This window comes from Lissotriton vulgaris, chromosome 7 (assembly GCF_964263255.1).
Source record: "Lissotriton vulgaris chromosome 7, aLisVul1.2, whole genome shotgun sequence".
NCBI lineage: Eukaryota > Metazoa > Chordata > Amphibia > Caudata > Salamandridae > Lissotriton > Lissotriton vulgaris.
The window spans coordinates 266,823,499-266,848,353 of record NC_141695.1 but is presented as its reverse complement, the minus strand read 5'-3'; the positions used below and the strand labels follow the sequence as shown (position 1 = coordinate 266,848,353).

Genomic DNA, 24,855 nt, shown 5'->3' with positions numbered 1-24,855 from the left:
CCTAAAGTTAGGAGTCCTAACTTTACTACTATTAAATTGAGAAAAATCCTAATTTTAGGAGTTTCGGTATTCACAGAAGGCATTTAGGAGTCCTAAAGTTAGGAGTCCTATCTTTACTACTACTGAACTGAGAAAAAACCCAATTTTAAGACTTTTGGTGTTCACAGACGGCATTTAGGAGTCCTAAAGTTAGGACTCCTAACTTCTGTGAATACCGAAATGAGTAAGTGCCTTCTGTGAATTCCAAAATGGTATGAATCGGGCCCTACTTTCCTTGCTGTGCGGCGTGTCTGGAATGTAATGAATGCTCCATTTGTAAAGGAATGATTTGAAACATGCTGCTGTGGCATAGCATGAGCTAGTCTGCACGTAAAAACCTGCCAAAAGAGTGCACATTAAAGCAATTGTTTAGATTTGAGAAAGGAGTGCATTCTATCATTTTCATGAAGCTCCACACGTGCCAGGCCAAACATCCATGGTCTAGACTGTGGTCATATGTAGTAGATTCATGTATGCCAGGCCACACATCGATGGTCTAGACTGCGGTCATACGTTAGACCTTTGCATGTTCCGGGTCCACACATTGAAGATTAAGACTGCGGTCTTGTGTAGAAGCTCCGCATATACAAGGCCCACACATCATGCGGTTATGTGCCAAAGCTTTGCATGTGCCAGACTCACACATCGAAGATTTAGATTGCGGTCATGTGTAGGAACCTCGCATGTTAGAGGCCCACACGTCGAAGTTTTAGGGTAGAGTCATGCGTAGGAGCTTTACATGTGGTAGGCCCACACATTGAAGGTCTACACTGTGGTCACGTGTAGGAGCTTCGCATGTGCCGGGCCCACACATCGAAGGTCTAAACTGCTCACAAACGCAAGCAGGAATAGAAGCTGCTCCCAAACACAAGCAGGGATAGAATCAGCGCAATGACAGAAGCACAGGTTAGTTGCACACCACTGGAAGCACAAATCTGTACCTGTACAGTGCCCATCTGAAATAGCGAACAGTCTAGGACAGCACAAATCTGTAACTGAACTGTAGCATGAATGGGTAGCAGTGGGTGTATAACCCTAAGGATGCTAGGGTTCTACATCTATTGTTCACTAGCAGTGCAACTACAAACTTCTACAGAGGACGTCATGACACCTCAGACTAATGGCTGAACAATTGTTTTACTAACAGACTGTCAGCACAGCTATTTGCCCAAGTGGCAGGTTAATGATTTCACTGGGCACGAGAACGTAAAATGAATTCCATCTCACTCTGGACAAGCAAGCCATCAATTCCTATTGACATGGGAATCAATCTTTGGGAATCCACTGCCCTTAGGAGTTGGAGAGAATGTACTGAATATGATATCCCAGGGTACATCATTAAGGCAGTCTTAACATCTCTAACTTCTACCATCAAATTTAAATTGAAAGAATTTCAAGCACTTGTTATTCTTGGTTTAAAATAACAGGATTTTAATAAACCTCTATGTTATCGCCACAGTTTTAACAGCACACAGATTCATCAGATGTGTGGAAAGGTTCCAAGAATTTTTTTGCCTTTGCAGAGCATACACGCTACGAAGGCGAGTCCTAAAAACACATGAAATTTCTAAATGATTTGGATCCAGGAAAAGCTAAGAACTGGTGAAATTAAATCCCATATATTGTTTAACATAATGATCATTCTACCTCTGCCTTCTTTCACAGATTTAGTGGAATTTTTGTGCCACTGTAAAATCCATTTGCAGCGCTATCTTACAGTGTTTGCTATTTTAAATATTATATTGCAAAGAGTGGAATGGAAACACCAGCGTTGTGCTAATGCTCACAAAAGTATATCGGCCTTGACACGAATATCGTAGCCAAGTAGTTATAAGTAAGCATGGGCTGAAAATTCGTTCCGCTCATGGAATTTGCGGATTTTCCGCGATTTCGCGATCCACGAATCTTGCGAAATCGCGGTAAAATCCGCGAATCTGTGGGGAAGAATTTTCAGCCAAGCACTTACAGGGTTACAGCAACAGGTGCAAAAGTTGAAGCTAATTTTTTGTAACCTTTTACAAAATGGTTACAAAGAAATTAACTTCAACTTGGGCACCTGCTGCTGTAAGCCTGTAAGTGCTTCCTGGCGCCTCGGTGCCTACTTGTAACTATTTGCTGACCCTTGAAGCAGGGTCAGAGAATAGTTACAAGTAGGCAATGAGGTGCCTGTCATGAAAATTAAACCTCAACAGGAAGCACTGACAGATATAAAAACAAGCATTTGCAATGCAATAGGTCTCGCATTAGGAATGTTTGAGCTATTGGTCTTGTAAATGACAATTTTTTTTATTTATGTGTTGGTTTTGAAAATAGCTAAATTCATAGCTTTGTCATTTACAATGCCAATAATTATAACATTTGCAAATGTGACACCTATAGCGTTTGTAATGCAACATGTTTTGTATTTACGTGACTTAGATGTATTGATATTACAAATTACAATGGCTTTTAGTTAAATTACCAAAGCTTGGAAAGACTCCACTAAACTCTCTTATCAGGCTTGGTGGTATGCTGTGTGCTATAATCATAGATTAGATACAACATATGTTTATCCACCTGTTTTAGCCCCAAAACGAAAGCAGTTATGGGATCCGATTACTTCATTTTTTGATTCTTGTGCCCTTCGTTCTCTGCCTAAATCTCCCTTTCAACAAGAAGTTGCTAAACCTCCTTGAGTTCCTTTTGTTATATTGTCTTTTTTTTCTATTTCATAATATTCACAAAATTGCTATGTTGTTTAGTATTATATTTCATAGTAATGTATTACTCTTTATCTCCTAGCTGGTATTTTATCGTTTTATCTTTTTGTATTTATCTCATATGAACTGTTTTTTCTTATCTATTTTGGATTTTTGATTCTCGTTCTCATGTGTTTCATTTATTCTTTTTGTATCATTTTCATGCATTCATGTATTTAAATTGTTTATATGACTTTTTCAAAACTTTCAATAAAGCTTATTTTGAACAATGGCTTTTAGTTTTTTTAAATAATTAAAACTTAAATAAAAGTTATTTTAATTTATAACGGCAATAGATTAAACTTTTGTAAATAACTTTTGTGAAGATTATGTTCAGTGTATTTTATTGTGACGAATATCCAAGAACAGAAGTGAAATATTAATATCTTTTTTGTGACATTTGTAATAAAGCTTGAAACATTGAGAGAACATATTTGAACCAGTTGTTGTTGAATGTTTGCGCAGATTGATGCTGGAGTGGCGCTGAGTGGTGCTGTGGTGGTGCTGAGTGGTGCTATGATGATGCTGAGTGGTGCTGTGGTGGTGCTGAGTGATAGTGGGATGGTGCAGAGTGATGCTGGGGTGGTGCTGAGTGATGCTGTGGTGGTGCTGAGTGATGCTGTGGTGGTGCTGAGTGGTGCTGTAGTGGTGCTGATTGGTGCTGTGATGGTGCTGTGGTGGTGCTGAATGATGCTGTGGTGGTGCTGAGTGATACTGTGGTGGTGCTGAGTGGTTCTGTGGTGGTGCTGAGTGATAATGTGGTGGCGCTGAGTGATGCTGTGGTGGCGCTGAGTGGTGCTGTGATGGTGCTGTGGTGGTGCTGAGTGATGCTGTGGTGGTGCTGAGTGGTGCTGTGGTGTTGCTGAGTGATGCTGTGGTGGTGCTGAGTGATGCTGTGGTGGTGCTGAGTGGTGCTGTGGTGGTGCTGAGTGATAATGTGGTGGTGCTGAGTGATGCTGAGGTGGTCCTGAGTGATGCTGTAGTGGTGCTGAGTGGTGCTGTGGTGGTGCTGAGTGATAATGTGGTGGTCCTGAGCGATAATGTGGTGGTGCTGAATGATGCTGGGGTAGCTCTGAGTGATGATTTGGTGATGCAGAGAGCAGAAAGGCACAACAAGCAGTCTAACAAAGGGCAGAAGGGCAGAAAAACAAGGGAAAAACGAGTCTAACAGAGGGCAGAAGGGCACAAAAAACAGTCTAACAGAGGACAGAAGGGCAGAAAAACAAGGAAAAAACAAGTCTAACAGAGGGCAGAAGGGCACATAAAACGAGTCTACAAGAGAGCAGAAGGGCACAAAAACAAGGGAATAACAGAGGGCAGAAGGGCACAAAAAACGAGTCTAACAGGGGGCAGAATGAATCCCGCCATGCGTGTTTGTGCACGAAGATGCCACCTTTATGTGTAATACCTCTACTCAACTGGAGTACTTTCTACTGTCTAATCAGTAAAAGCTCCCTCGTTGGCTAAATGTAAAGGTGCAGATTTAAAATAACTGGTTTTTCCCCAGGGATGCGCCAGTTATTGTGCACCGCAGCTCCACCACCCATGGTGCGCCACATTTACAATGAGGTACAAAAAGGGGGTGGTGATGAACGGAGCATCTGAATCACCCCCAATCAAAAGATCTGGGTTTAATCCATCACCGTTCTTTAGCCCACTCTGCCACCCCAGTTCAGACATGGCTATATGCAAATCAGTCTGACCCTGTTCCTCATGGGAACAGTCCAGCCCGAACTGCCAAGCCATGTCTTCCCTGGACCGGAAACAAGCTTCCGAGGACCGGTTTCTGGCATTCCAGCCGTCTTCAGCCCGGCTTGCTTGAATCCAGTGGCAAAGTGAGCAAGGGACTCATGTCTGAGCATACCCTGCCACACTTATGGCGGCCAAAAGCGGTACAAAAGGAGGTGGTGATGGACGGAGCATCTGAATCAATTAAACATTCACCCCCAGTCAATAGATCTGGGTTTAATCCATCACCGTTCTTTAGCCCACTCTGCCACCGTCCATCACCACCCCCTTTTGTACCGCATTGACAATGCGGCACACCATGTGGCAAAAACGGCACAAATACGTCACGCATCTGTGCCGTAAAAGCACCGCATTGCTAGATCTGCGTCGCAAGCGCAACACAGCTCCAGGAATGCTCTGGGGGGCCCTATCTCCCCAATGCTGCGTCAAGCCTTGCGCCTGCTTCAAGCAGGCGCAGGGTTTTGACGCAGCTTTGGCCTAAAAGTGACAGAGTGAAATCTTGCAGATTTCACTGAGCCACTTTTAGGAGGGGTTCATGCGCAGGATCGCCCTCCCGAGCCCTGGAACGCCTCCTGATGGAGCAGGGCTTTACAACATGACGCATCTCTCAGATACGTCACGTTGTTAATACCCAGCACCATGGTGCATCTTTTGTGCTGCCTCTGCGTCACAAAAGTGACGCAACTGCGGTGCAAAAGAGGCGCAAGCGGCTTGTAAATCTGCCCCATAGTGCTTTTACTACACTGTAGCTGCGTAAAGGGCCAGAAGATGTGTCTCCAGTGACCATGTGTGCCTGTGTTACAGGCACACATGGTCACTGGAGACACATCTTCTAGCCCTTTACGCAGCTGCAGTGTAGTAAAAGCACTTTACATTTATCCAATGAGGGAGCACTTACTGGATTAGCCAGTAGAAAGCACTCCAGAGCAAATCGCAAAAAAATCAGCGATTTTGCGGGAAAATTCGCGAAATTGAGGATTTTTTTTACAATTTCGCGGGGAAACCTGTGAATTCGCGAAACGCAAATTCGCAAATTTCGCCCATGCTTAGTTATAACTTACACACAAGGTACTCAAATGCTGTACTTTACGTTAGGGGTACCGTGACATTACATCACTAATGATGTGCCAAAGCACCCACATGTACCTGAAGCATTAAATGAGAGTCCAACGCTCCAAATTTGGTCCAGATGGGGACTAAGGACGCATCAGGTCCCATCATCAACATCACCCACCTGTGTGAGCTCCCGGGCAGTGCCGCAGTCTGGACGTGCTGGGAGGGGCGCAGAAGCCACAGCGTGAGCTGGCGGTCTCAGGAGGCAGCTGGACAGCCCGCTGCAGAATTCAACGCACCGGGGACATCCGCAATCACCCGGGAGCCAGCCGGGCGAGTCACGCACCACGCCAAGAAACAAAACTGGTCCGCCAATAGGAGCGGCGCTGCAACTTCCTTTACGTCTCGCACACTCCGCTGCTGCCCATTTGTCGCTCGAGCCACCTGTCCCGGTCGGGCAACGCTCTCTGACCCAGGAGGGTGAGGCCCTTCCCGGCTGAGGCAAGGTGCGTGCCGCTGCAGACAGGTGCAAGAGGGCTGGCCGCCGTACTGTCCAAACCTTGCCTCGGGTGAGGAGGGTGTATGGTCAAGAGCACTCCCTTCAAACCATGTCACCGGGACAGAGAGGGCGTGTGTGTCATGCAATGCCAATCGACCAAGCCACAGCAGGAGTTAAACTTGAATTTGTTGCCACATTTTAAACGCCTTTTATTCAGAGTGTGAATTTATATGCTCCTTGCCTGCGTGCTAATGCAACCAAAATTCCATTTGCTCAGTTACCATATTTAAGGATTATTCCGTTTACCTGAAGGCTGCAGTTTAGACATATTCTCGGTCTAACTTCGGCCAGTATCAACGACGGTATCCATCCTCTCCCCCAAAGTATTCCAGGATACTGGGGCCCGAGCCCCCCTGGCCAGGCATGACAGACGAGCAGTGTCTCTCAGCTGTAGATTCAACACCCAATGGGGGCTAACTCTCTCTGCAGGAAACCCAGCTACCAAGTCGCTTGCAGGCTTTCACTGATTACACTAAACACATCTTGAAACATCAGCTTTCCTTTTAGCTTATGACCTCAGTTGGGTGTTGCGCGGGTAAAATTCATATTCCAGACAATATTAGTATTAGCTTAGTGGCACCATCCATCTTGGGTTAGAATTTCCAATGCAATATATAGATAAGATTTGTATTGCTTATCGTGCGCAACACATAGGCAGCCTTTCTTCTCGTTATTGACCAAAGTGTGGGTTCTGATTGCTGCGGCTCGAATGCGCACATCATTCTGACATGGCAATCAGTCTTTGATGAGATGAGGCTATTGGTGCGTCCGGATTTTCACAAAATAATGAAAATGTATTTACAGCCATAGAAAACAAACTGTGTATACTGTGCCAGTTCTCAGGTGACCACATCCTTGGTACAAGCGCTCGCGTGGCAGGAGGGGGGGTGATAGACTGCGCGATTCACTTGCGGGAGCGTTAATTACTACCATCTTGTGGGGCGCGCTCCCGCATGTGAATCTCCTGACGTGCGCGCGTTGCCATTGAAGGCAATGGAACGCATGCATGTGCTTGGCTGAAAAGCCAAACCGATTGGAAAAGGTCTTTTTGCCTCTGCAGCGCATTCGCACTCCGAAGGCGAGACCTAAAAAGAGCATTTACAGGTTCATGCATCAATATTGTATTTTGCGATTCCTTAATTGCGAAAAATAAGGAATCGCAATTAAGGAATTGCAAAATGCAATGCATCAAGAAATCTCTATAAAAATAGCGATTTCTTAAAATTCCTTAATTACGATTCTCTATTTGAGAATCATTATTAAGGAATACTTCCCCATCCATTCATATGGGCCTAGAGGTCCATAGGAATGAATGGAAAGACATTCTTAATTTGCAATTCACCATTAAACATTTGCAAATTAAGAATGCAATTTCAAGGGTGCAGGGGTGTCCAAAGGACACCCTGTTGCACCCTGAAATCTTCTTAGGGGTACATTTTGCACACTCACATGCCTCTTTGAAAAATGCACATTACCATGAAGGTCAACTTCATGGTAATTCGCTCCCCTTATTTGCGAATTCGCAAATTTTAAAAGTTTGATGCATTGCCTTTAAGGAATCTCAATCTGAGATTCCTTAAATGCAATTGCAATTTAAGAAATCGCAATTTTGCGATTTCTTAAATTGCGACAATTACTAAAATGTTAATGCATCCCAAAAATGGGAATTACATTCGCAAACGGACGAATTTTGCGATTCGCACCGTTTGCGAATGCAATTTCCTTTGATGCATGTGGCTGAGAGCACCTATTAAAAAGGTTATACTGAGTCTAAAAAGCAGGAAAAGGAAATTGATTAATAATGGCTGTGATCTAACAACATAATCGATTATGGACGATAGAACGTCAGTTCCTAAACCTTACTCATGTTCAAAACGTCTATTTCCCAAACTTCTCATCTGTGGGATTAGGACTTCTATTTAAGCCACTGTTCATCTTTTGGATACATTGGTTCCTAAGGAGGAATCATCAGTAGGTGGCCTGGGCCAGAATATGCTGTATGTCAGTCTACTTAGATCTGCTGGCCTTGCCCGGGACAAAGAGGAAGGTGGCTTATCATTCCAACTAGTAGCACTACTTTGAGTTTCTTCATTGTACGTCTATGCATACTAACCGGATTTAATATTTTTCTTATTACGAAATTCTTTAATACAGAGGAATATCACACTAGATTTTAATTAGCACGTATATCACAGACACGTTCATTTTGTAATCACAACGATTTATTGCAATTGTACTAAAATACACTTTTCACACCTGATTGGAAGGATCTATTGAGCTCCAAGTCTAGGCTTAGGCTGCAAGAGGGCAGTCTTTAGGAAGCACACATTTACCAGATTCTCCAGACCTAACATAGCCTTTGTTGCATGTGCATCCTGCTGCCACACATTGTGTTGTGCATGCTACTGCTTCTTTATAATTCTCACAGGTGAGCGGACATTGAGAGGCACATTTAGAATAGTGAGCATTGGCGGCGCAAGGACAGGTACTCTCAGGTACACATTGACCAGAATTCAGGACATATCCTTCTTTGCAGAAGCATCCTTCAACACACACTGCTGGGCACATCATGACACTCCCCATGTTGGCCACGTCCTTGCAGGATTTCTGACACCTGCCGCAGGTTTTGTACTCCATGTTCTTTTTGCACTTTTCTGCAATGACAATATGAGGAGAGTTACAGGATTATTATTGGCCATATATGAAATGCGACACAGCAGCCTAACATTGGAACCGGTATCTTTAAAAATACTACACACTTTGACCATATACAAAATGCGACCCAGCAGTCTAACATTTAAACCTCTAACTTTTAAAAATACCACACATTTTCATGTATGTACTGTGAGGTATCTGCAGCCCAATCTTACATCATCTGAAGCAGACATGCAGGGAATCACAAAGATGTTTTGTGCAGGCCTGGGCATGTGAAATGAAAGTATCCAACAAGTAGACAATAACTGCCAGAAACATTAGAACAGCTACAGTGCTGCATTGTTGGGTACGAGATAACTTCTGCCCCTGCACTCCCTTTGGCCTAGGGGTTCTTTAGAATGTAGCGTTCTGGTTTATATCCTAGCTTCAGAATTTGAAAAACAGCCCCTCCTTCCTAAAGCCAGTAGGACAGACATGTATACCAGGTGCCATTGGCTTCCAAGCCGCCTTTACGAACTTCGGAGGAAGCACAGAGAAAACTACCCACATACCTGTCCTGCATACGGATGCTACAAAAATGAAATGCGGGCAAGGCCAATAAGTTGGGCTTTAATGTGGTAATGCATGCAAACAATATGTGTACATTCCAGTGTTTGCATATATTACCACATCACGTGTGTAAGTAAATACAGGGCCATATTATCAAGAACGGCAATAACATTATCGCTGCTTTTGCAGCAGGAAACTGCCTCTAAAGTGGCGATAAGGCGCTTGATAATATGCCCTTGTGAATTCCCATAGAAGCCGAGGTTTGATGTCCTTCACACCAGAACCTGGGCTTCTATGGAAATTCACAAGGGCATATTATCAAGCTCCATATCGCTGCTTTAGCGGCAGTTTCCTGCCCCTAAAGCAGCAATAATGTTATTGACGTTCTTGATAATATGGCCCACAGTCTTTACTTTGCTATCACCACCTATCCTGACAGCACTCCATGACGTAGCTTACCTTAATCTGAGCATGCTGCAATTGATAAACTGGGGCAGGGATACATTTCAAAACAGATTGAGTTTATTTGCAATAGGTGGCCTGACAAATAGTCTTCGCGGTCAATTTAATATGATCTTGCAATGGGCGTAAGTGCTCACAGATATTGATGAGCCTTCTATTGTATCTGATGTTACTTTTGATGTATATTATCTGATCATGTGGATACAGTCCTATCCGGGAACAAAAAGAAAGCCGATTCGAAGTCATAATGCAGAGCAAACATGGTCACTTCTCTCCCTTGACATGACTTTGAAATCTGCACTAAGAAACCCAGCAGCCTCTTAGCTACATATGTCTTATGGTTATTGTGATATCTTAAATGTGTCGATTACGGTCAGTGTGTAACACTGAGCACAGAATGTCATTTTGTTAATATATTGTTGTCTTAGACTGTCTCAGAGTTCCATACCCTGGCAGTCGGTCTTCTGACCTCCATCCAGCTGGGGTGAATATATCATAGCTTCGCCTTGAACATCTCTTTTATTAGTTCATGTGCAGTTATGCCATCTTCGTAGAATACACTAAGGACATATATCTGACTCTTGTTGAAACGTAGACGGTAAGCTCCCACGAGAGTAATAACCCAGGGCCCACATGGATCAAACAATTTTGCATTCGCATATGGTTCGAATCAATCATTTCGTCCACTTGAGAATGCAAAATATCCTTTCAAGATGTATTAAAGGATTTCTATTCCCAATTTTTGGTAATCACAAAAAGAGCCATTACCTAGAATTGCGACTATAAATAGGGAATCGCAAAGCAATGCCTGTGAAGAAAAAAACAATGCTCAGTTGTATGTCAAGGACTATTGACCACCGGACGTTATCTTTATTTTAAAGAGCACAAAAAAGGCCAAGGAAGAAACAGAACAGAACAGGGGCCAAATCATGCAAAATAAGCACTTGGAGCACTAAACTAAAACACTGTGAGGATCACAAAGCATTTGGGACTTGCGCCATATCATACTCTTGGTGGTAAGGTATGGTAGTGCAAGCGATAAACACTTTTTAACACTATATTATGAAAACAGGATTCCCCAGGTGGTAACATGTCACAAAAAGGATTGTCTCCATTTGTTGTGCACATTTTTTGAATGGTTATATATGAATGGTTGAATGGGACGTACCCTGTTATTTTTGAATGGTGTTGTTTTGTTACTTTACATTTGTTTTTCTGTTAGGCACTGTATTTACGTTAGACATATTTGCAAATATTGTTATGTATACAGACAAAGGCAGCACATACCTCTAAGGTTCCTGGGGAAAGCAATCAATTATCACAGTGTAAGTTGGTAAAATAGTGCTGCTCCAGCTCTACAACTACATAAGACATCAGTGATCCCATGCTGTGGCATATATTTGTTATGCTCTTTGTGTTTACTTTATGTGGAAAAGCCCACAGTCTCCGGAACAGGTTTGCGCTGACTGGTGTCTTAAGTAGTTGAAGAGCTCCAGCAGAGAGTGGAGAAAGAAACAGCTAAAGATGACTTTGGAACGAAGGGCAGAGAAAGAGGATGGAGAAGAGAAACAAGAAAGAAGAGATAGGAGTTGGAATATGGGCCCTCAGAAAGAAATTTGCTGCTGACCACTCACTGTTTTACCTCTTCTCCCTTCAGTGTGCACAGATGTGTTTGCTATTTCTGCACACAGCACTCACTTCAAAGGAGAAGGAGGTTCTGGTCGAGTGGAAAGAGACCTGGAACATGTCACAATAGGAAACAGAATAAAGCTTGTCACTTACAATAAGAACCAGCATGCTACAGAATCTATCTGTTTCATGGCTATGTTGGAAAGGAATTGTTAATAAAGGTAACACCTATTGGTCAATAGTCCTTGAATACAACTGAGTAATGTTTTTTTCTTCATAGGCTTTGTTCCAGATTGAGATTTCAAACTCAGAAGGTTTGCTAAAAGAAAATGCCGTACCTCAGATGTGTTTCAACTGGTGTCCACAGAAGGACAGTCCACAGCTCTATTGGTCCTTGCAGCTCTGAATATGAATTTTGCTTTAAAGCAGGTATGTTGCCCTACATGAACCCCATTGGAATAATGCAAGTATTGCATCTTTGTCACCACAGCATCCACTCATCCTAAAGATTTCTGCATTTTCAATTCAATGGCTGTTCCTGTGACTACCACTCAGGGCAGGCAAGCATATTTTGCTCCCTAGCTCCCCAACATGACTTCCCCACAAGTGCAGTTTCCTCCACATTATCCAATGTTTTCACAAGAATATCCAATACTAGCAACATCGCTTTCTGACCATGCACCAGATTATTGTCAGTCCCCTCATTCGAAAAGGACTCCTCCCCATGTGTGTGGCAGGAGAAATTCTTCTTGCTCTGTTGCTCTCTTCAGCCATCCCCCACTGCCAGGCGGACTTCAGTGCACACCATTAATGGAGAACTGCTCCACTCATCACCCAGTCTCTGCTGACAAATAAAACCTGTCTCATTGTAGCGGTCATGCTTCCGTCAAGCATACACTCTTTTACACGAAGCACATTTCTGGACCAGTGCTAGGGAGAGGAGAAGATAGCACCATATTCTGTAAATATGGCATACTTCTGCTCCCTCTCTCACACAACACAACCCAGCATTTGCGTCTGCTGCACTGCCTGAGTGACTAGTAAATCTGCCCCCCAGTGTTTGTGTCTTTGTTGGGCTGGAATCCATGGATAGCAGGTGTTTGGGCACTAAAGAGATAAAAACTAAGGGGCACATACATCAACCTATTTATGAAGTGCAAACGGTGCGAATCAGTAAATTCGGCCGTTTGCACTTCCTAAATACGTTTTTGGGATGCATCAAACTATTTTTCTGAATTCGCATTTTTCTGCATTTCTAAAAAATGCGAATGCATTTAAGGAATCGTATTTGTGCGATTCTTAAAATGCAATGCATCAATGTTAAAAAAAGTGCGAATGCTGAAATTGGAAGTGCAAATTAACATGAGGTTGACCCTCGTGGTAATTTGCGAAAATGTTTAAAAATGCAAAATAAATCATTTTTTACACTGTCATGTTACAGACACACATGTCCTTAGGACATGAGTGTGTGAAACATGCACTTTCAAATGCATTTCAGGGGTGCACCCTTGGAATGCATCAACAAATTGCGAATTTGGAAATGCCTTCCCATTGACTCCTATGGGCCTTTTGGCCCATAGGAATCAATGGGAATTGCGAAAATGCACTTAGGAATTCGCTACTTATTTGGAATTCGGTAAAAATTGCGATTTTTACCGAATCCCAAATGAAAAGACAAAAAAATGATACATACCATTTTGCAATTCCTAATTTGCGATTCGATATTTTTCGCAAATTAGGAAATGCAAAATGTATGAATGATGCATGTGCCCCTAAATGAGGTATTTATTGGATCTTGGATTACCTTGGAAATTTGGTTAAGTGATGACATATACATGCTGTAAATGCCACCTAACAATTGTTGTAAACTCCCAATTGAATGGTATTATGTTAACACTGTGATAGCAGTCAATGTATATCTGTTTATATATGTCACTGCTATGGTTGGCATATTTGCCTCTTTTAACTTAACCATTATTCGCATTCTTTACTATTTGTAAATGTTTGGCTATGTTAAAATTCCACCAATGCATTTTATGAACGAGCTTTGAGACCTCTAAGCTGTTGTTTATGCTATGCTACATGAAAACGTTTATGGGCCTGATTATGTGCCTGGCGGTTCATGAACTGCCAGACTCACTGTGGCAATCTTCCAGCCACTCTATTCCAACTAGAGCGGTCAGGCCGCAATTGTACCACTACATCCGCCACGGATAAGAGATCCCAAATGGTGGCGTGGCAGTCTTGAGGCGGCAATATGCTTGGTGGAACCGCTGCGTCCTGCCACGCATATTATGCGATTCCTCTCCGCCACTGTTTTCATGGCGGTTCCTACTCCATGAAAAGGTGGTGCAGAGGAACCAAAGGGGGGGCCTACTGGGCCCTCTGTTGTCGCATGGCCAGGGAGGGCATTCAGGGAGACACATGATAAGCCCCTCTGTGTGCAAACACCCCCAGTACATGCACAGCATGGACTGCCCTAGTCCATGCTGTGCAGGTACTGACTTTGACATTCCTATTGCAATGCCTATTACATAGTCACCACCTAGGGACCTCCAAAGAGCCACCTGCCAGTGAGAAAAAAAATAGTTGTAATATGGCAGGCGGTGCGCACACAGGTTTGGCGGTGCGGGAGCAGGGCGGCGACGTGACGATCAGGCCAAAAGCCTTCTTGTCTGTCTGTCTTATCTGCGCAATTAATTACAAGTCTCACCCAGGTGTTCTGTGGGTCCTCTAGAGGATAGTGGCCCCAGGAGGACCACTGTGAAGCATGAGTGCAGTAAACAAATACTTAAAACACACCTAGCAGGGCAGGGGTTGCCTTGCAGCACAGAAGCACACATTTATATGAAATACATAGATTTATCAATTTAGAAACACATTAAATGCTTATCTTCTTACCATCTCAGTGTCCAATTGAAAGCGCTGCAGCCAACACTGAGAAGAAAAAATATTGAAATATGAGCATAATCAGTGTTAACACTCTTCTGCAGTTGCTTTGATGGCATAATTTACAGATTCTCTCTCACTACATTGTATGCAAGCACATTAAATTTTTCATAGTTAATGAACATCTTTAAAAGGAATAATACATGTAGAACAGGTAAACCTGGCACATAATTTACACAAAAAAAACGACATCTGTTTAATAATCTCAAGCCCAATCCACCAATTTGCAGCACAGATTTGTTTGTGAAACTTTGTTTTTCTGTTTCCCCGTCAGTAAAACAGGAAAGCTGCTGGTTTGAAAAAGTTCATAAAGAAAATGAGAATCAAAAAAGAAGAAATAACCTGAAGCACATGTGGGAAGGACAACTAATAAGGCCCCGATCAGGAAATGAAGGGCTACACCGTTTAAATGAAGGCCATTGTGAATTGGAAAACCACTGCCTTTGAAAATTAAAGGTCCGGTGTCCCAATGTTCACCCAAAAGCCCGAATCCTTGCCCGATTATCAAGATAACCACGTAGGATACTTTGAAACAATTAATCTTAATCGGAATCATGTATACTTTCCATGGTTACATCAAAAGTAGGACATTGGTCCAGTCCTGCCCACAGGCACAGCTATTAGACAACAACATAATTAGGCAAATTCTCTTGAACCAGCTAATTGAATTATTTGAGTCCACGACTAAATTCTTAGTAGTCCATCATGTTATGATAAAGCAACTATGTAGAACTCCTCATCACAGATATCCAGGATACAGAAGCAAATAAAATTGGGCAATTGGTCATGATTGGAAACGATCAAAGCTGAACCTCAATGTCCATAATCCTGTCACTATAGGCATCCTTACTTTTGCTCCTGTAGAAACAGTCAAAACTGAAATGCCTGTCAATGTCCCAGGTAAACCGGAACATAAACAACTCCAGAGGAGTTTTGCCCTAAATAAGTGTTGGAAAATACCATCTTTTTGTGGTATTCCTCCAGATGTTTGTGACCTGTTTTTGAGCCTATTTTAGTTGGCCATATGACTGTGTGCACTTAACTGCTACCAACTAGTAATAAAGTGCCTGTACTGTCCCTTTTAAATATGGTAATATTGGCATACACCAAGATGGCATATTTAATTTGCTTATAAGTCCCTAGCATATGGTACTATAGGTAGCTAGGGCCTTTAGATCAAATCCTACAAGAGACCTACAGCATTTGCGTGCCACGCGCAAAAGTAGCACTGTACAACATGTCTACAGGCCTGCCCTGGCAGCCTGTGTGTGCAGTTTTAAATTGCCATTTCGGCAGGGCAAAATAAACCTTTTTCCAGGGCTAATCTTTTCTGTTTATTACTTATAAGTCACTCCTAAGGTAGGCTCGGGTGCCAGTATTTTACATTTTTATATGTCCTGGCAATAAAAAATCTTCAAAGTAGTTTTTCACTGTGGCAAGGATGAATCTTCCATAGAAAAGAACTGAGTTGCATTATAACAATTCATGATGCATATCTTAAGTGTAGGACTAAGTAGAAAAATAAATCAAGGACTCTGTTTAATAGTAAATTAGAATCCAACCTAATGGTCAAGTCGACTTTAAAATTACAATTTTTTAAATGCCAGCTTTAAAAGTTGACATTTTTCTGCTGAAGCGAAATGTGCCTGTGTTCAGTGTCACCTGAATGTGAATGTCTCTTCAGTGGTGAGATGTGAATTCCTGTTACATGTGTGCAAATATCCTTGGGTGTGTTAGGTGTGTTTCTCCCATACACAGAATGACCTGTGGGTTTCACTCAGCACTTGATTGCATTTCAAAGGGTAGCCCGGGGTCTGTACCTAGCCCCTGTCTAGCTTCAGAAAAACCCTACCCTAAGACTGACAGATGCAGCACCTGCCTTGGCCTGCCTGTCCTTTGTCTCTCTAGTTAGACTGGCACCAAAGCAAGTGGGGGTTACTGGAATTGACCAGAACTACTTTAGGGGATGGAAAAATGAGTGCTTCCCTGCTTACCATAATTAATTTACAGAGCCTTATAAAGCACACAGCTGTTTCAAGGAGTGTCCTGGCGCTAGAAAAGTAATTGGTAGGAGCTATCACAATAATTCCTGCGCTTAGAGCCAAGTCTAGAGTTTTTTTCTTAAAGAAGACTCAGAAGAAAATGATCGAAGCCCAAACCAGAGCTTGTTCCATGCATGAGCAACTAGAAGGGAGAAGAGGTGGCCTCCCCTTCTAGCCTGCCTTAGTATCTGCCCCAATGCAAATGAAGCCTGAGCAGAACACAAAGCTATAGAGGGACTATAGAGTTACAATCAACTACCAAATATTGAGGTGGAGTCAAAAAAGGCCGTAAGGGCCAGAACCAGAGCACTGTAAAGAATGCACTACTTTACATGTAGCCAAAGCAAAGAGCTTGAATAAGAAGGGAGTCATGTCTTAAAAGGATGTTTGAGAATGAGTCGAGCAGCGCACTCTTAATGATCCGGAGTCCTTCAATGAAGAAATCAGGAAGACCCAGGAAAAGAGTTTTGGCAGAGTCCAGCCTAGAAGTAATGAGGGACTGTATGTCCCTCGTTACTTGTATTTAAAATGTATTTAAAGAGCATAGCAGACCAAAACAGTTTCCAACCACTGTGGACACCTGTGTTTGAAAATATTAATGATTATCATATATTACCCCATGGTTTTTAATTACCACAGATGGAGAAGATGGAGAAGAGGCTCTATTTACTCAACAGCTAGACCACCATCCAGATTGAAATGTCTCGAATAAGAGGACCTCCATATTGTCCATGTTGCACATAAGGTGATTCAAGTGTAGCTATCTAAAGACAGCAGGAAGACAAGAATTAAGAGGCTGCAGTCCATATCCACCCCGCCTGGGAGAAAATAAGCTGAGTTGTTCAGTGTACAGGATCACTTAGGCACCACAGAGTTCCACCAAAGTTGCAAGGGGAGCACATTAGATATTATAAAGAGTTGGACTCGAAGAAGAACCCTCAGGCTTTCCCACCAAAACACATTTTTAATCAGATGAGGAGTGTAATTCAATCAGCACTAGTCCTCACACCCCGAAGGAATGCTAATGCTGGAGGTGCAATGTATGTTACACAATTTCAAATGCCACAGGAAGATCTAGTAAAATCAGAACCACCTTTCCACTCTATTTGAAGGAAATTCAGGACCCCAGAAGTGCCTCCAAAGGTAAGTTGGCTGACCCTGTGTCTGAGCTACAGAGATACAACAAGCATCCAAAGGCGTCTTCTTGAAACTGCCCAACTGACCATCCCCACTGGACGTCCCTTGTACTCTGCTAGAGTGAGTCCTGAAACCCATGTGGTGCCCCTCTGGTCTTGGACCCTTGGATTAGTGTAAGAGTGTACTCCTCCTGTCTAACCTCAAAAATTGGGGCTTTAAAACTTTTCTGCAAACTTCTGCTCTGAGAACTGGAGTGGGACTGAAATCTACTAGCAAGCCACTCACTGAGGGTGCATTGCGGTGGGATTGTCATCAATGCAAATGCTGTTGTGGTGTTATGCGCAGTAGCAATTCCTGTTTAACCGCAACCGTGTGGAGCCTTGCTAATCTACAACCTGTATTATTCCCTTGCCTGAGGAAATCTGAGATCCAGAAAAACATCTAATTTTCAAGGTAGAAATTTCCACCAGGCCCACCATCACGCAGTACCCCATCGAAGAAAGCCTCCTCAGTTTGAAATCTTGACTTTTCTCTCACTGAGCTTTTTTTCCCTTCAATGGCTTCACTAAGAAATTGTCCAGCGGCTCCCAATCACTGTTGACAGCATCTTTGGATCCAGTCAGTACCTTGCCCCACAGAAGTGTTTGCCTTCTCAGAATTTCTTCTACATTTGAAGGAAAGTCTGAGACAGGATCCAACTTGGACCTTCTATCTGACCCACGCTCCATCACAGTTAGCCTTAGCTCTTGACTTTGACTGGTCATGCACAGCCAGATAACCCGGTAAGCCCTTTGTTCTTTTTGGCACTATTTTTCAATTTAAAATGTAAAAAATCATATCTCTGATTCTTCCGATTGCATCTTTGCTGTTTTGGTGGAATTTCATTTATTACATTTTCTCTATTTTACTATATTGGTTCACATTTTCATTTGTGTTGCGTTTTCACTTTATTACTGTTTGAGTGCTGCATTAATGTTTTCCACTTTTTTCTTTAAGTTGAACCTAACTGCTTTTGTTTCAAGCTGCCTTGGGGTTAAGTACAGGTTTATTGAGGGACATTTGGCTCACCCAGACCAGACTTGTTATTATTATTTGAAGTGGGTTCTTACTTCCCACAACTAATACTCCAAGTTCTTATGATGGCTCTCAAACGTGAGTTGTAAGCCAAATACTTAGGGATTTTCACTTAGAAAAACTAAAATGTGGATTGAATATTTGTATTAATCTGGAGCCTTTTTAATTATTTGGGTTACATTCCAGTCCAATGTATTTTTGCTCATCATTCCACTACAGACAGAGACCAATGATATACACATCAGACAGGTTTCTGCTCCAAGAACAATAGTCCAGACCAAACTGCCTGGGAAGACAAGTATTACCTAACTGGTTTTAACATTTTTGAGCCTTGGCAGTGAGGTTCAGCCTAGGTCCTAGTCACAATGAGCTAAAAAATCCATGTCCTGGAAAATACCTACAGTTCTTTTATGGTGTTTGTGCCAAAGGTGGGGCACCTGATTCCAGTCTAGTATGTCAATGACTTATTTCCCTAGAAAGTAATAATCCTTTAAGAGACATCAGAAGACATTGTATCACGTTTAAATATATAAGTCTTTGGAAACATTACTCCAGTTGCTGTTACTTGTGAAGTGAACTTGGCTTTGGAGTTTTCTTAATGAAAACATGTATTCATATTTGGGATCTATGTTTTAAATGAATCTTTATTGTTGACATTGGTGCTTCAGTTTATGCATTCTTTTGTTTCAATTGTCACGTTCTCTCAGATTTTTTCCACTTTAGTCTACATTTCCCATTTAGTTATTTTGTCCGATCATTAGATTTTTTTTATCATTTGTTGCTGAATATTTAGTATGCATGCACAAACACCTTTGCACAAAAACTCACCCACAACTTAAATGAGAACTGCTTTGATCCTGACAGCCTACCAAAAATGATGACAGAAGTGGACCTAAGAGAGTTGTGGTCCATTTAGTGCCTGGATTGGAATTGCACTCATCTATACTCTAAACTCTACATACATTTAACCAAAGGCATGAGTAGATAAAATCCCTTAAATGCAGAAGATGGACAATCAAAATACTAAACGTGTGAAGAAGAAACCAGCTAAGTTACATCAAATTCAAAAGTACTTTCCTTTATGAATGTATCAATATAATTTGAGTTATCAGGAAAGATCTACTATCACTTATTTTTCATAGATTCTAGGTTACCCCTACTTTATGCAAACACATTAATCTAAACATGTACTTGGGTGATGAGTTTTATTTGTGAGGCATTTGAGACGTTCATAGTTCTAATACTATTAGCTAAGTGTGAAATGGACAGGAATATCTCAGTTTTATCAACACTTTGCTTGTGGTACTCACCTACTGCCATCATTGTAAGTAGATTCATGCTTTTAAACATTTTGGTAATCAAAGGCCCTGAAATAAGAAGATACAAGAGTGAAGAGTGATACAAAAGTGATATTTTGATGACATTGACCTGAATGTCAACACACATGTTTTCAAAAGTTAAGTATTGATTTAGTAATTTATTTCAATATTTGTTGCATTTGCACAGTACAGACTTAGCTATGTCAGCAAAATCCAGAGTGCTGTACAAACAAATATAACCAGATATGCATTTGATTATAGGTTGAGAATGGCAAATGTACTGGTTTGTATATTTTGGAAGGGTTTTGGAAATGTGATCTGAAGAGAGAAGTACAGAATTATTTCTTGCAAAACAATAATTCAGGGCTGAGCTTGCTTTCCTATAAAATTTGCAACAGAGAACACCTACAGCTTTGCTAGTTAGTCATTGTATGCTCTAGAAGAAAACATATTTTGCCTCATGTATTTAGTTTGCCTAATGTAGTGTGAAGTTTGTCCTTGAGGAAGGTAGGTGAACTGAATTGCACACATTTGTATTTTGTGAAGTTTATTTTAAAGTGTTTTTTGACCTAACACTAAAAACACCCTCACCGTCCTCTACCCTTCGAAACACCATTACCTAATCCCTGATATAATATACAGAAAAAATGACCAACAGATTAAAGGACAGGGGCTACCCTTAAAGGTCCCTAAAACTGTTAGGGAGAAAGCCAGCAGTCTGACCAGGGACAGTCTCCTTACTAAGAAGAGGAGACACAAAGAAGATACTAATAAAGTAAGACTCATCACCACTTACAGCAGTGAGTCAAAGAAAAACAAATCCATGATCACAAGACACTGACATTTGGGAATGTCAGACCCAGTGATAGTAGGCAAAGTGTCCTTTGATCCCCTTGCAACTTATTGCAACTCGAAATCCATTGGAGACATTTTAGAGCATAGCTACAGAGGCACACAAGGCAGGAAGGAGAGGAACAGGGTTCCTAAAAATGTGGAAATTGCAATGCTTGCAAGGGTAGTAAAAGCAAGAAAATATACTAGTTACCCACTAGTAAGACAGACAAACATCAACAATTTTATTCCATACATCAATGACTTGTGTGTGTATGTCTTGGTATACCCATGTGGCTACTAAAATGTGTGCAGTACCATATTTCCAGTAAAGAAGAAAATAGTGAAGCATTTCAGGGTGATGAAGAATTGTGATGTGAATTACCCTGTAGCAAGGCATTGGTCAAAAGAACATACACAGAACTCTGCCATTCTTTTCCCATTTCTATAGCAAAGTATTTAAGCATATGACTAGCATAATGCTGTCTCTGCTCTGCTGTAAAATGACAAAAGCTATTTATTTCGCTCTCATTAGAGCTCTTCAGAGAGGTATAGCTTTGTCTAGACACAAGGGAGCATCCAGTTTAAGTTCATACAATACCCTTTAAACTGGGTGCTCCCTTGTGTCTTGAGAAAGCTATACATCTCTGAATAGCTCTAATGAGAGCAAAACACTGTGTCAGGGGTTGCTTTTACTCATTTCAGGTTAGCTTGGTTGGTATTTTAACAATTAAAAACTGTAATACTGTGCCTGGAGTGGTAAATGGTTTTTGTCATTTTACAGCCGGGGCATGGATGGCACTGTGCTGGTCCTATGCTTAAAATTTTTTCTGTAGAAATGCCAAACGGCTTTGTCCCTTTCTATCTCGGGGTGGATGGCACTGTGTTAATCCTATGTTTAACGACTTTGCATATTGATGAGCGGAAACAATAGCACTTTGACAGTAAAATGCATTGAAAGTGTACCTGTAATAATGTAGTATGAGGGGAAATCGAATTGCAAAGTTCCAATTAGTAATTCCGTGATATTTCTTCCAAGGTGCATTATGGGAACGGCAGTATTGAAGGACTACATTGAAAGCTAGTAGTGGTGGAGTTTAGAAAAACCACAATGCAATGCTGCAACAAGATATGATGGTTCACCTCTGAAAAAGAATTTGAACCAAGCTAAATGTGTCAAGACCGAAAGATCTAAAATGAGTTGCCATTCCATTTTATTAAATAAAGTGGCTGATTCCTTGAAAGGTCCTGGTGTGCATCATTCTTCTTTATGTATGAACAAAGGACTTTTTGTTGGAATGTTCATGGGGTGCTCCGTCACCAAATGTCGAGGCCGCCCTGCTGAGGTGAGGCTTCCCTAAGCAGAGAAAGTTGTGGTGTATATATATATATATCTATGTATATATATATAGAGAGAGATAGATAGATAATCAATCAATCAATCAATCAATGACATTTATAGAGCGCACTACTTACCCGTAGGGTCTCAAGGCGCTTGGGGGGGAGGGGGGGGGTGCCGCTACTGCTCGAACAGCCAGGTCTTGAGCTTCTTCCTGAAGGAGAGATTGTCTTGGGTCAAGCGCAGGTCAGTCGGGAGGGAGTTCCAGGTCTTGGCGGCCAGGTAGGAGAAGGACCTTCCTCCTGTAGTCGCTCTTCGGATGCGGGGGACGGCGGCGAGGGCGTGGCTGGCTGATCGGAGGTGGCGTTTGGGAGCGTAGAAGTTGATTCGGTTGTTGAGGTAGGTCGGGCCTTGATCGTGTAGGGCTTTGTGTGCGTGGGTGAGGAGACGGAAGGTGATTCTTTTGTTGACGGGGAGCCAGTGCAGGTTCCTCAGGTGTCCAGAGATGTGGCTGTTTCGTGGGATGTCGAGGATGAGTCTGGCTGAGGCGTTCTGGATCCGCTGGAGTCTCTTCTGGAGCTTGGCGGTGGTTCCGGTGTAGAGGGCGTTGCCGTAGTCCAGTCGGCTGGTGACGAGGGCCTGGGTGACTGTCTTCCTGGTCTCCGTGGGGATCCACCAGAAGATCTTACGTAGCATGCGCAGGATGTTGAAGCATGACGAGGAGACGTCGTTGACTTGTCTGGTCATGGAGAGGGAGGAGTCCAGGATGAAGCCCAGGTTGCGTGCATGGTCCGTCGGTTTGGGTGCGGTGCCCAGGGCGGGGGGCCACCAGGAGTCGTCCCAGGCGGAGGGCGAGGGGCCCAAGATGAGGACCTCCGTCTTGTCTGAGTTCAGTTTCAGGCGGCTGGTCGTCATCCACTCGGCTACATCTTTCATCCCTTTGTGTAGGTTGGCTCTGGCGGCGGCGGGGTCGTTGGTCAGGGAGAGGATCAGCTGGGTGTCGTCAGCGTAGGAGATGATGTTGAGGTTGTGCTGGCGTGCGATGGCCGCAAGGGGGCTCATGTAGACGTTGAAGAGGGTGGGGCTCAGCGAGGATCCTTGAGGGACGCCGCAGATGACTTTGGTGGCCTCTGACTTGTACGGTGGTAGGCGGACTCTCTGTGTTCTTCCGTCGAGGAAGGAGACGATCCATTCCAGTGCCTTCTCCTGGATTCCGACATTGCTGAGGCGCTGCACTAGGGTGCGGTGGCAGACAGTGTCGAATGCTGCGGAGAGGTCTAGGAGGATGAGGGCCGCTGTTTCTCCGTTGTCCATCAGGGCCCGGATGTCGTCGGTGGCGGCGATGAGGGCGGTCTCGGTGCTGTGGTTGGCTCGGAAGCCAGACTGTGAGGGGTCGAGGGATCCATTCGTCTCGAGGAAGGCGGCAAGCTGTCTGTTGACGGTCTTCTCGATGACTTTTGCAGGAAACGGGAGGAGTGAGATGAGGCGATATATTATCTACTTGCGGTTGCCAGTAGATAGTTAGCATTAGGACCTATTATCTATAGGAAATCCGCAACATTCTATTGGCAAAAACATTTGCTTCAATTGAAAAATCTTCTTGAAATTTTCCAAACTTTTGACCAACTCAGTTCCGCTCCTTCCCTGAAAGGTTGGGGGTGATTAGTGAAGCAGGGGCCGAGAAAAAAGGGGGGTCCCAAAATGTGTTTTCCCCATGCAATTTCCCATAGGACCTTTAGCCACGGCTACAGCTCGAACAGCTGAACGGAATTACACCAAATTTGGCAGAGAGGTAGCCCTCAGTTCCGACTTGTGCCTTTGGCATATCTGGTGTCAATCTGTTCAGTAGTTTCTTTAAAAATTATGTTAAAGTCATTTATATATCTATGGGCGCAGAGGATCCGCGGATTGTGTGAGGATAGGCCTCGTAGGATAAGCGCACCGTCCCGATCACATGCTCAATTTTAATTGGTTGTCAGGCGGTTGTAAACATTCAAAATCAGGAACTGTTGGCAGCCATTTTGTGCCTCAGTAGAAGCGATTTATAGGAAGGGGTCCCAGTAATGTAGGAACAAAATATAGAACAAATGAAAATAACTCAACCAAGAAACAAATTTGTTTCTTGGATGAGTTATTTTCATTTGTTCTATATTTTGTTCCTACATTACTGGGACCCCTTCCTATAAATCACTTGACAACCCAGGTCCCAGTGACATTAGCTGGGTATAACCCTGTACTAATACCCTCAGTAGAAGCGAGGCTGAGGAAGTCATTGAAATATGTGTGTAACTTGTGAACACGGGGCAGAATAGACACACCCTGATCCCCTAGGCCTGCTCTGGGCCCCCATTTTTTTTTTAAAAGACGTGATCGTCCCTATGCCCGCCCCCTCATTGCACCACTCTGCAAACACGCCCCCTGATGCGTTTGCAGAGGGGGAATTAACTCCCCTAGAATACTGGGGGTCCCTGGGGGTCAACTAGCCAACCAGGAACCTCCAGCATGCACCAGGGGGCTGTGTTGCAAATAGGTGTTCTGAGACCACGGCCCTTTTTACACCTCTCTGCAACACAGCTCCGTGGTGCTTACTGGAGGTATCTGGTGGGCTAATTGGCCACCAGGGAACCTCAGGATTTAACAGGAATTTATCCCCCAACTTAAAATGCGCCACGGGATGCATTTGCACAGTGGTGAAGGTAGGGGGCGGGGCCTGAGGTGATATGTGTGCGAA

The 24,855-nt window shown here is 43.0% G+C and overlaps 1 protein-coding gene and 1 long non-coding RNA gene across 2 annotated transcripts in view; both read right to left on the bottom strand.

The window, feature by feature from the left end:
- Nucleotides 1–8,348: 8,348 nt before the first annotated feature.
- LOC147701349 (inducible metalloproteinase inhibitor protein-like) overlaps nucleotides 8,349–24,855 on the bottom strand; it is a 142,607-nt gene continuing 126,100 nt past the window's right edge. Inside the window, exon 4 of the mRNA XM_086930054.1 lies at nucleotides 8,349–8,792. Coding sequence (XP_086786180.1) covers nucleotides 8,431–8,792 — 362 coding nt within the window. The 3' untranslated portion in view covers nucleotides 8,349–8,430. The remainder of the gene's footprint in view (nucleotides 8,793–24,855) is intronic.
- LOC147701352 (uncharacterized) overlaps nucleotides 14,330–24,855 on the bottom strand; it is a 53,904-nt gene continuing 43,378 nt past the window's right edge. Inside the window, exons 2-3 of the long non-coding RNA XR_015297453.1 lie at nucleotides 19,946–20,002; nucleotides 14,330–14,370 (exon numbers count right to left, since the gene is read on the bottom strand). This is a non-coding gene — a long non-coding RNA (uncharacterized LOC147701352). The remainder of the gene's footprint in view (nucleotides 14,371–19,945; nucleotides 20,003–24,855) is intronic.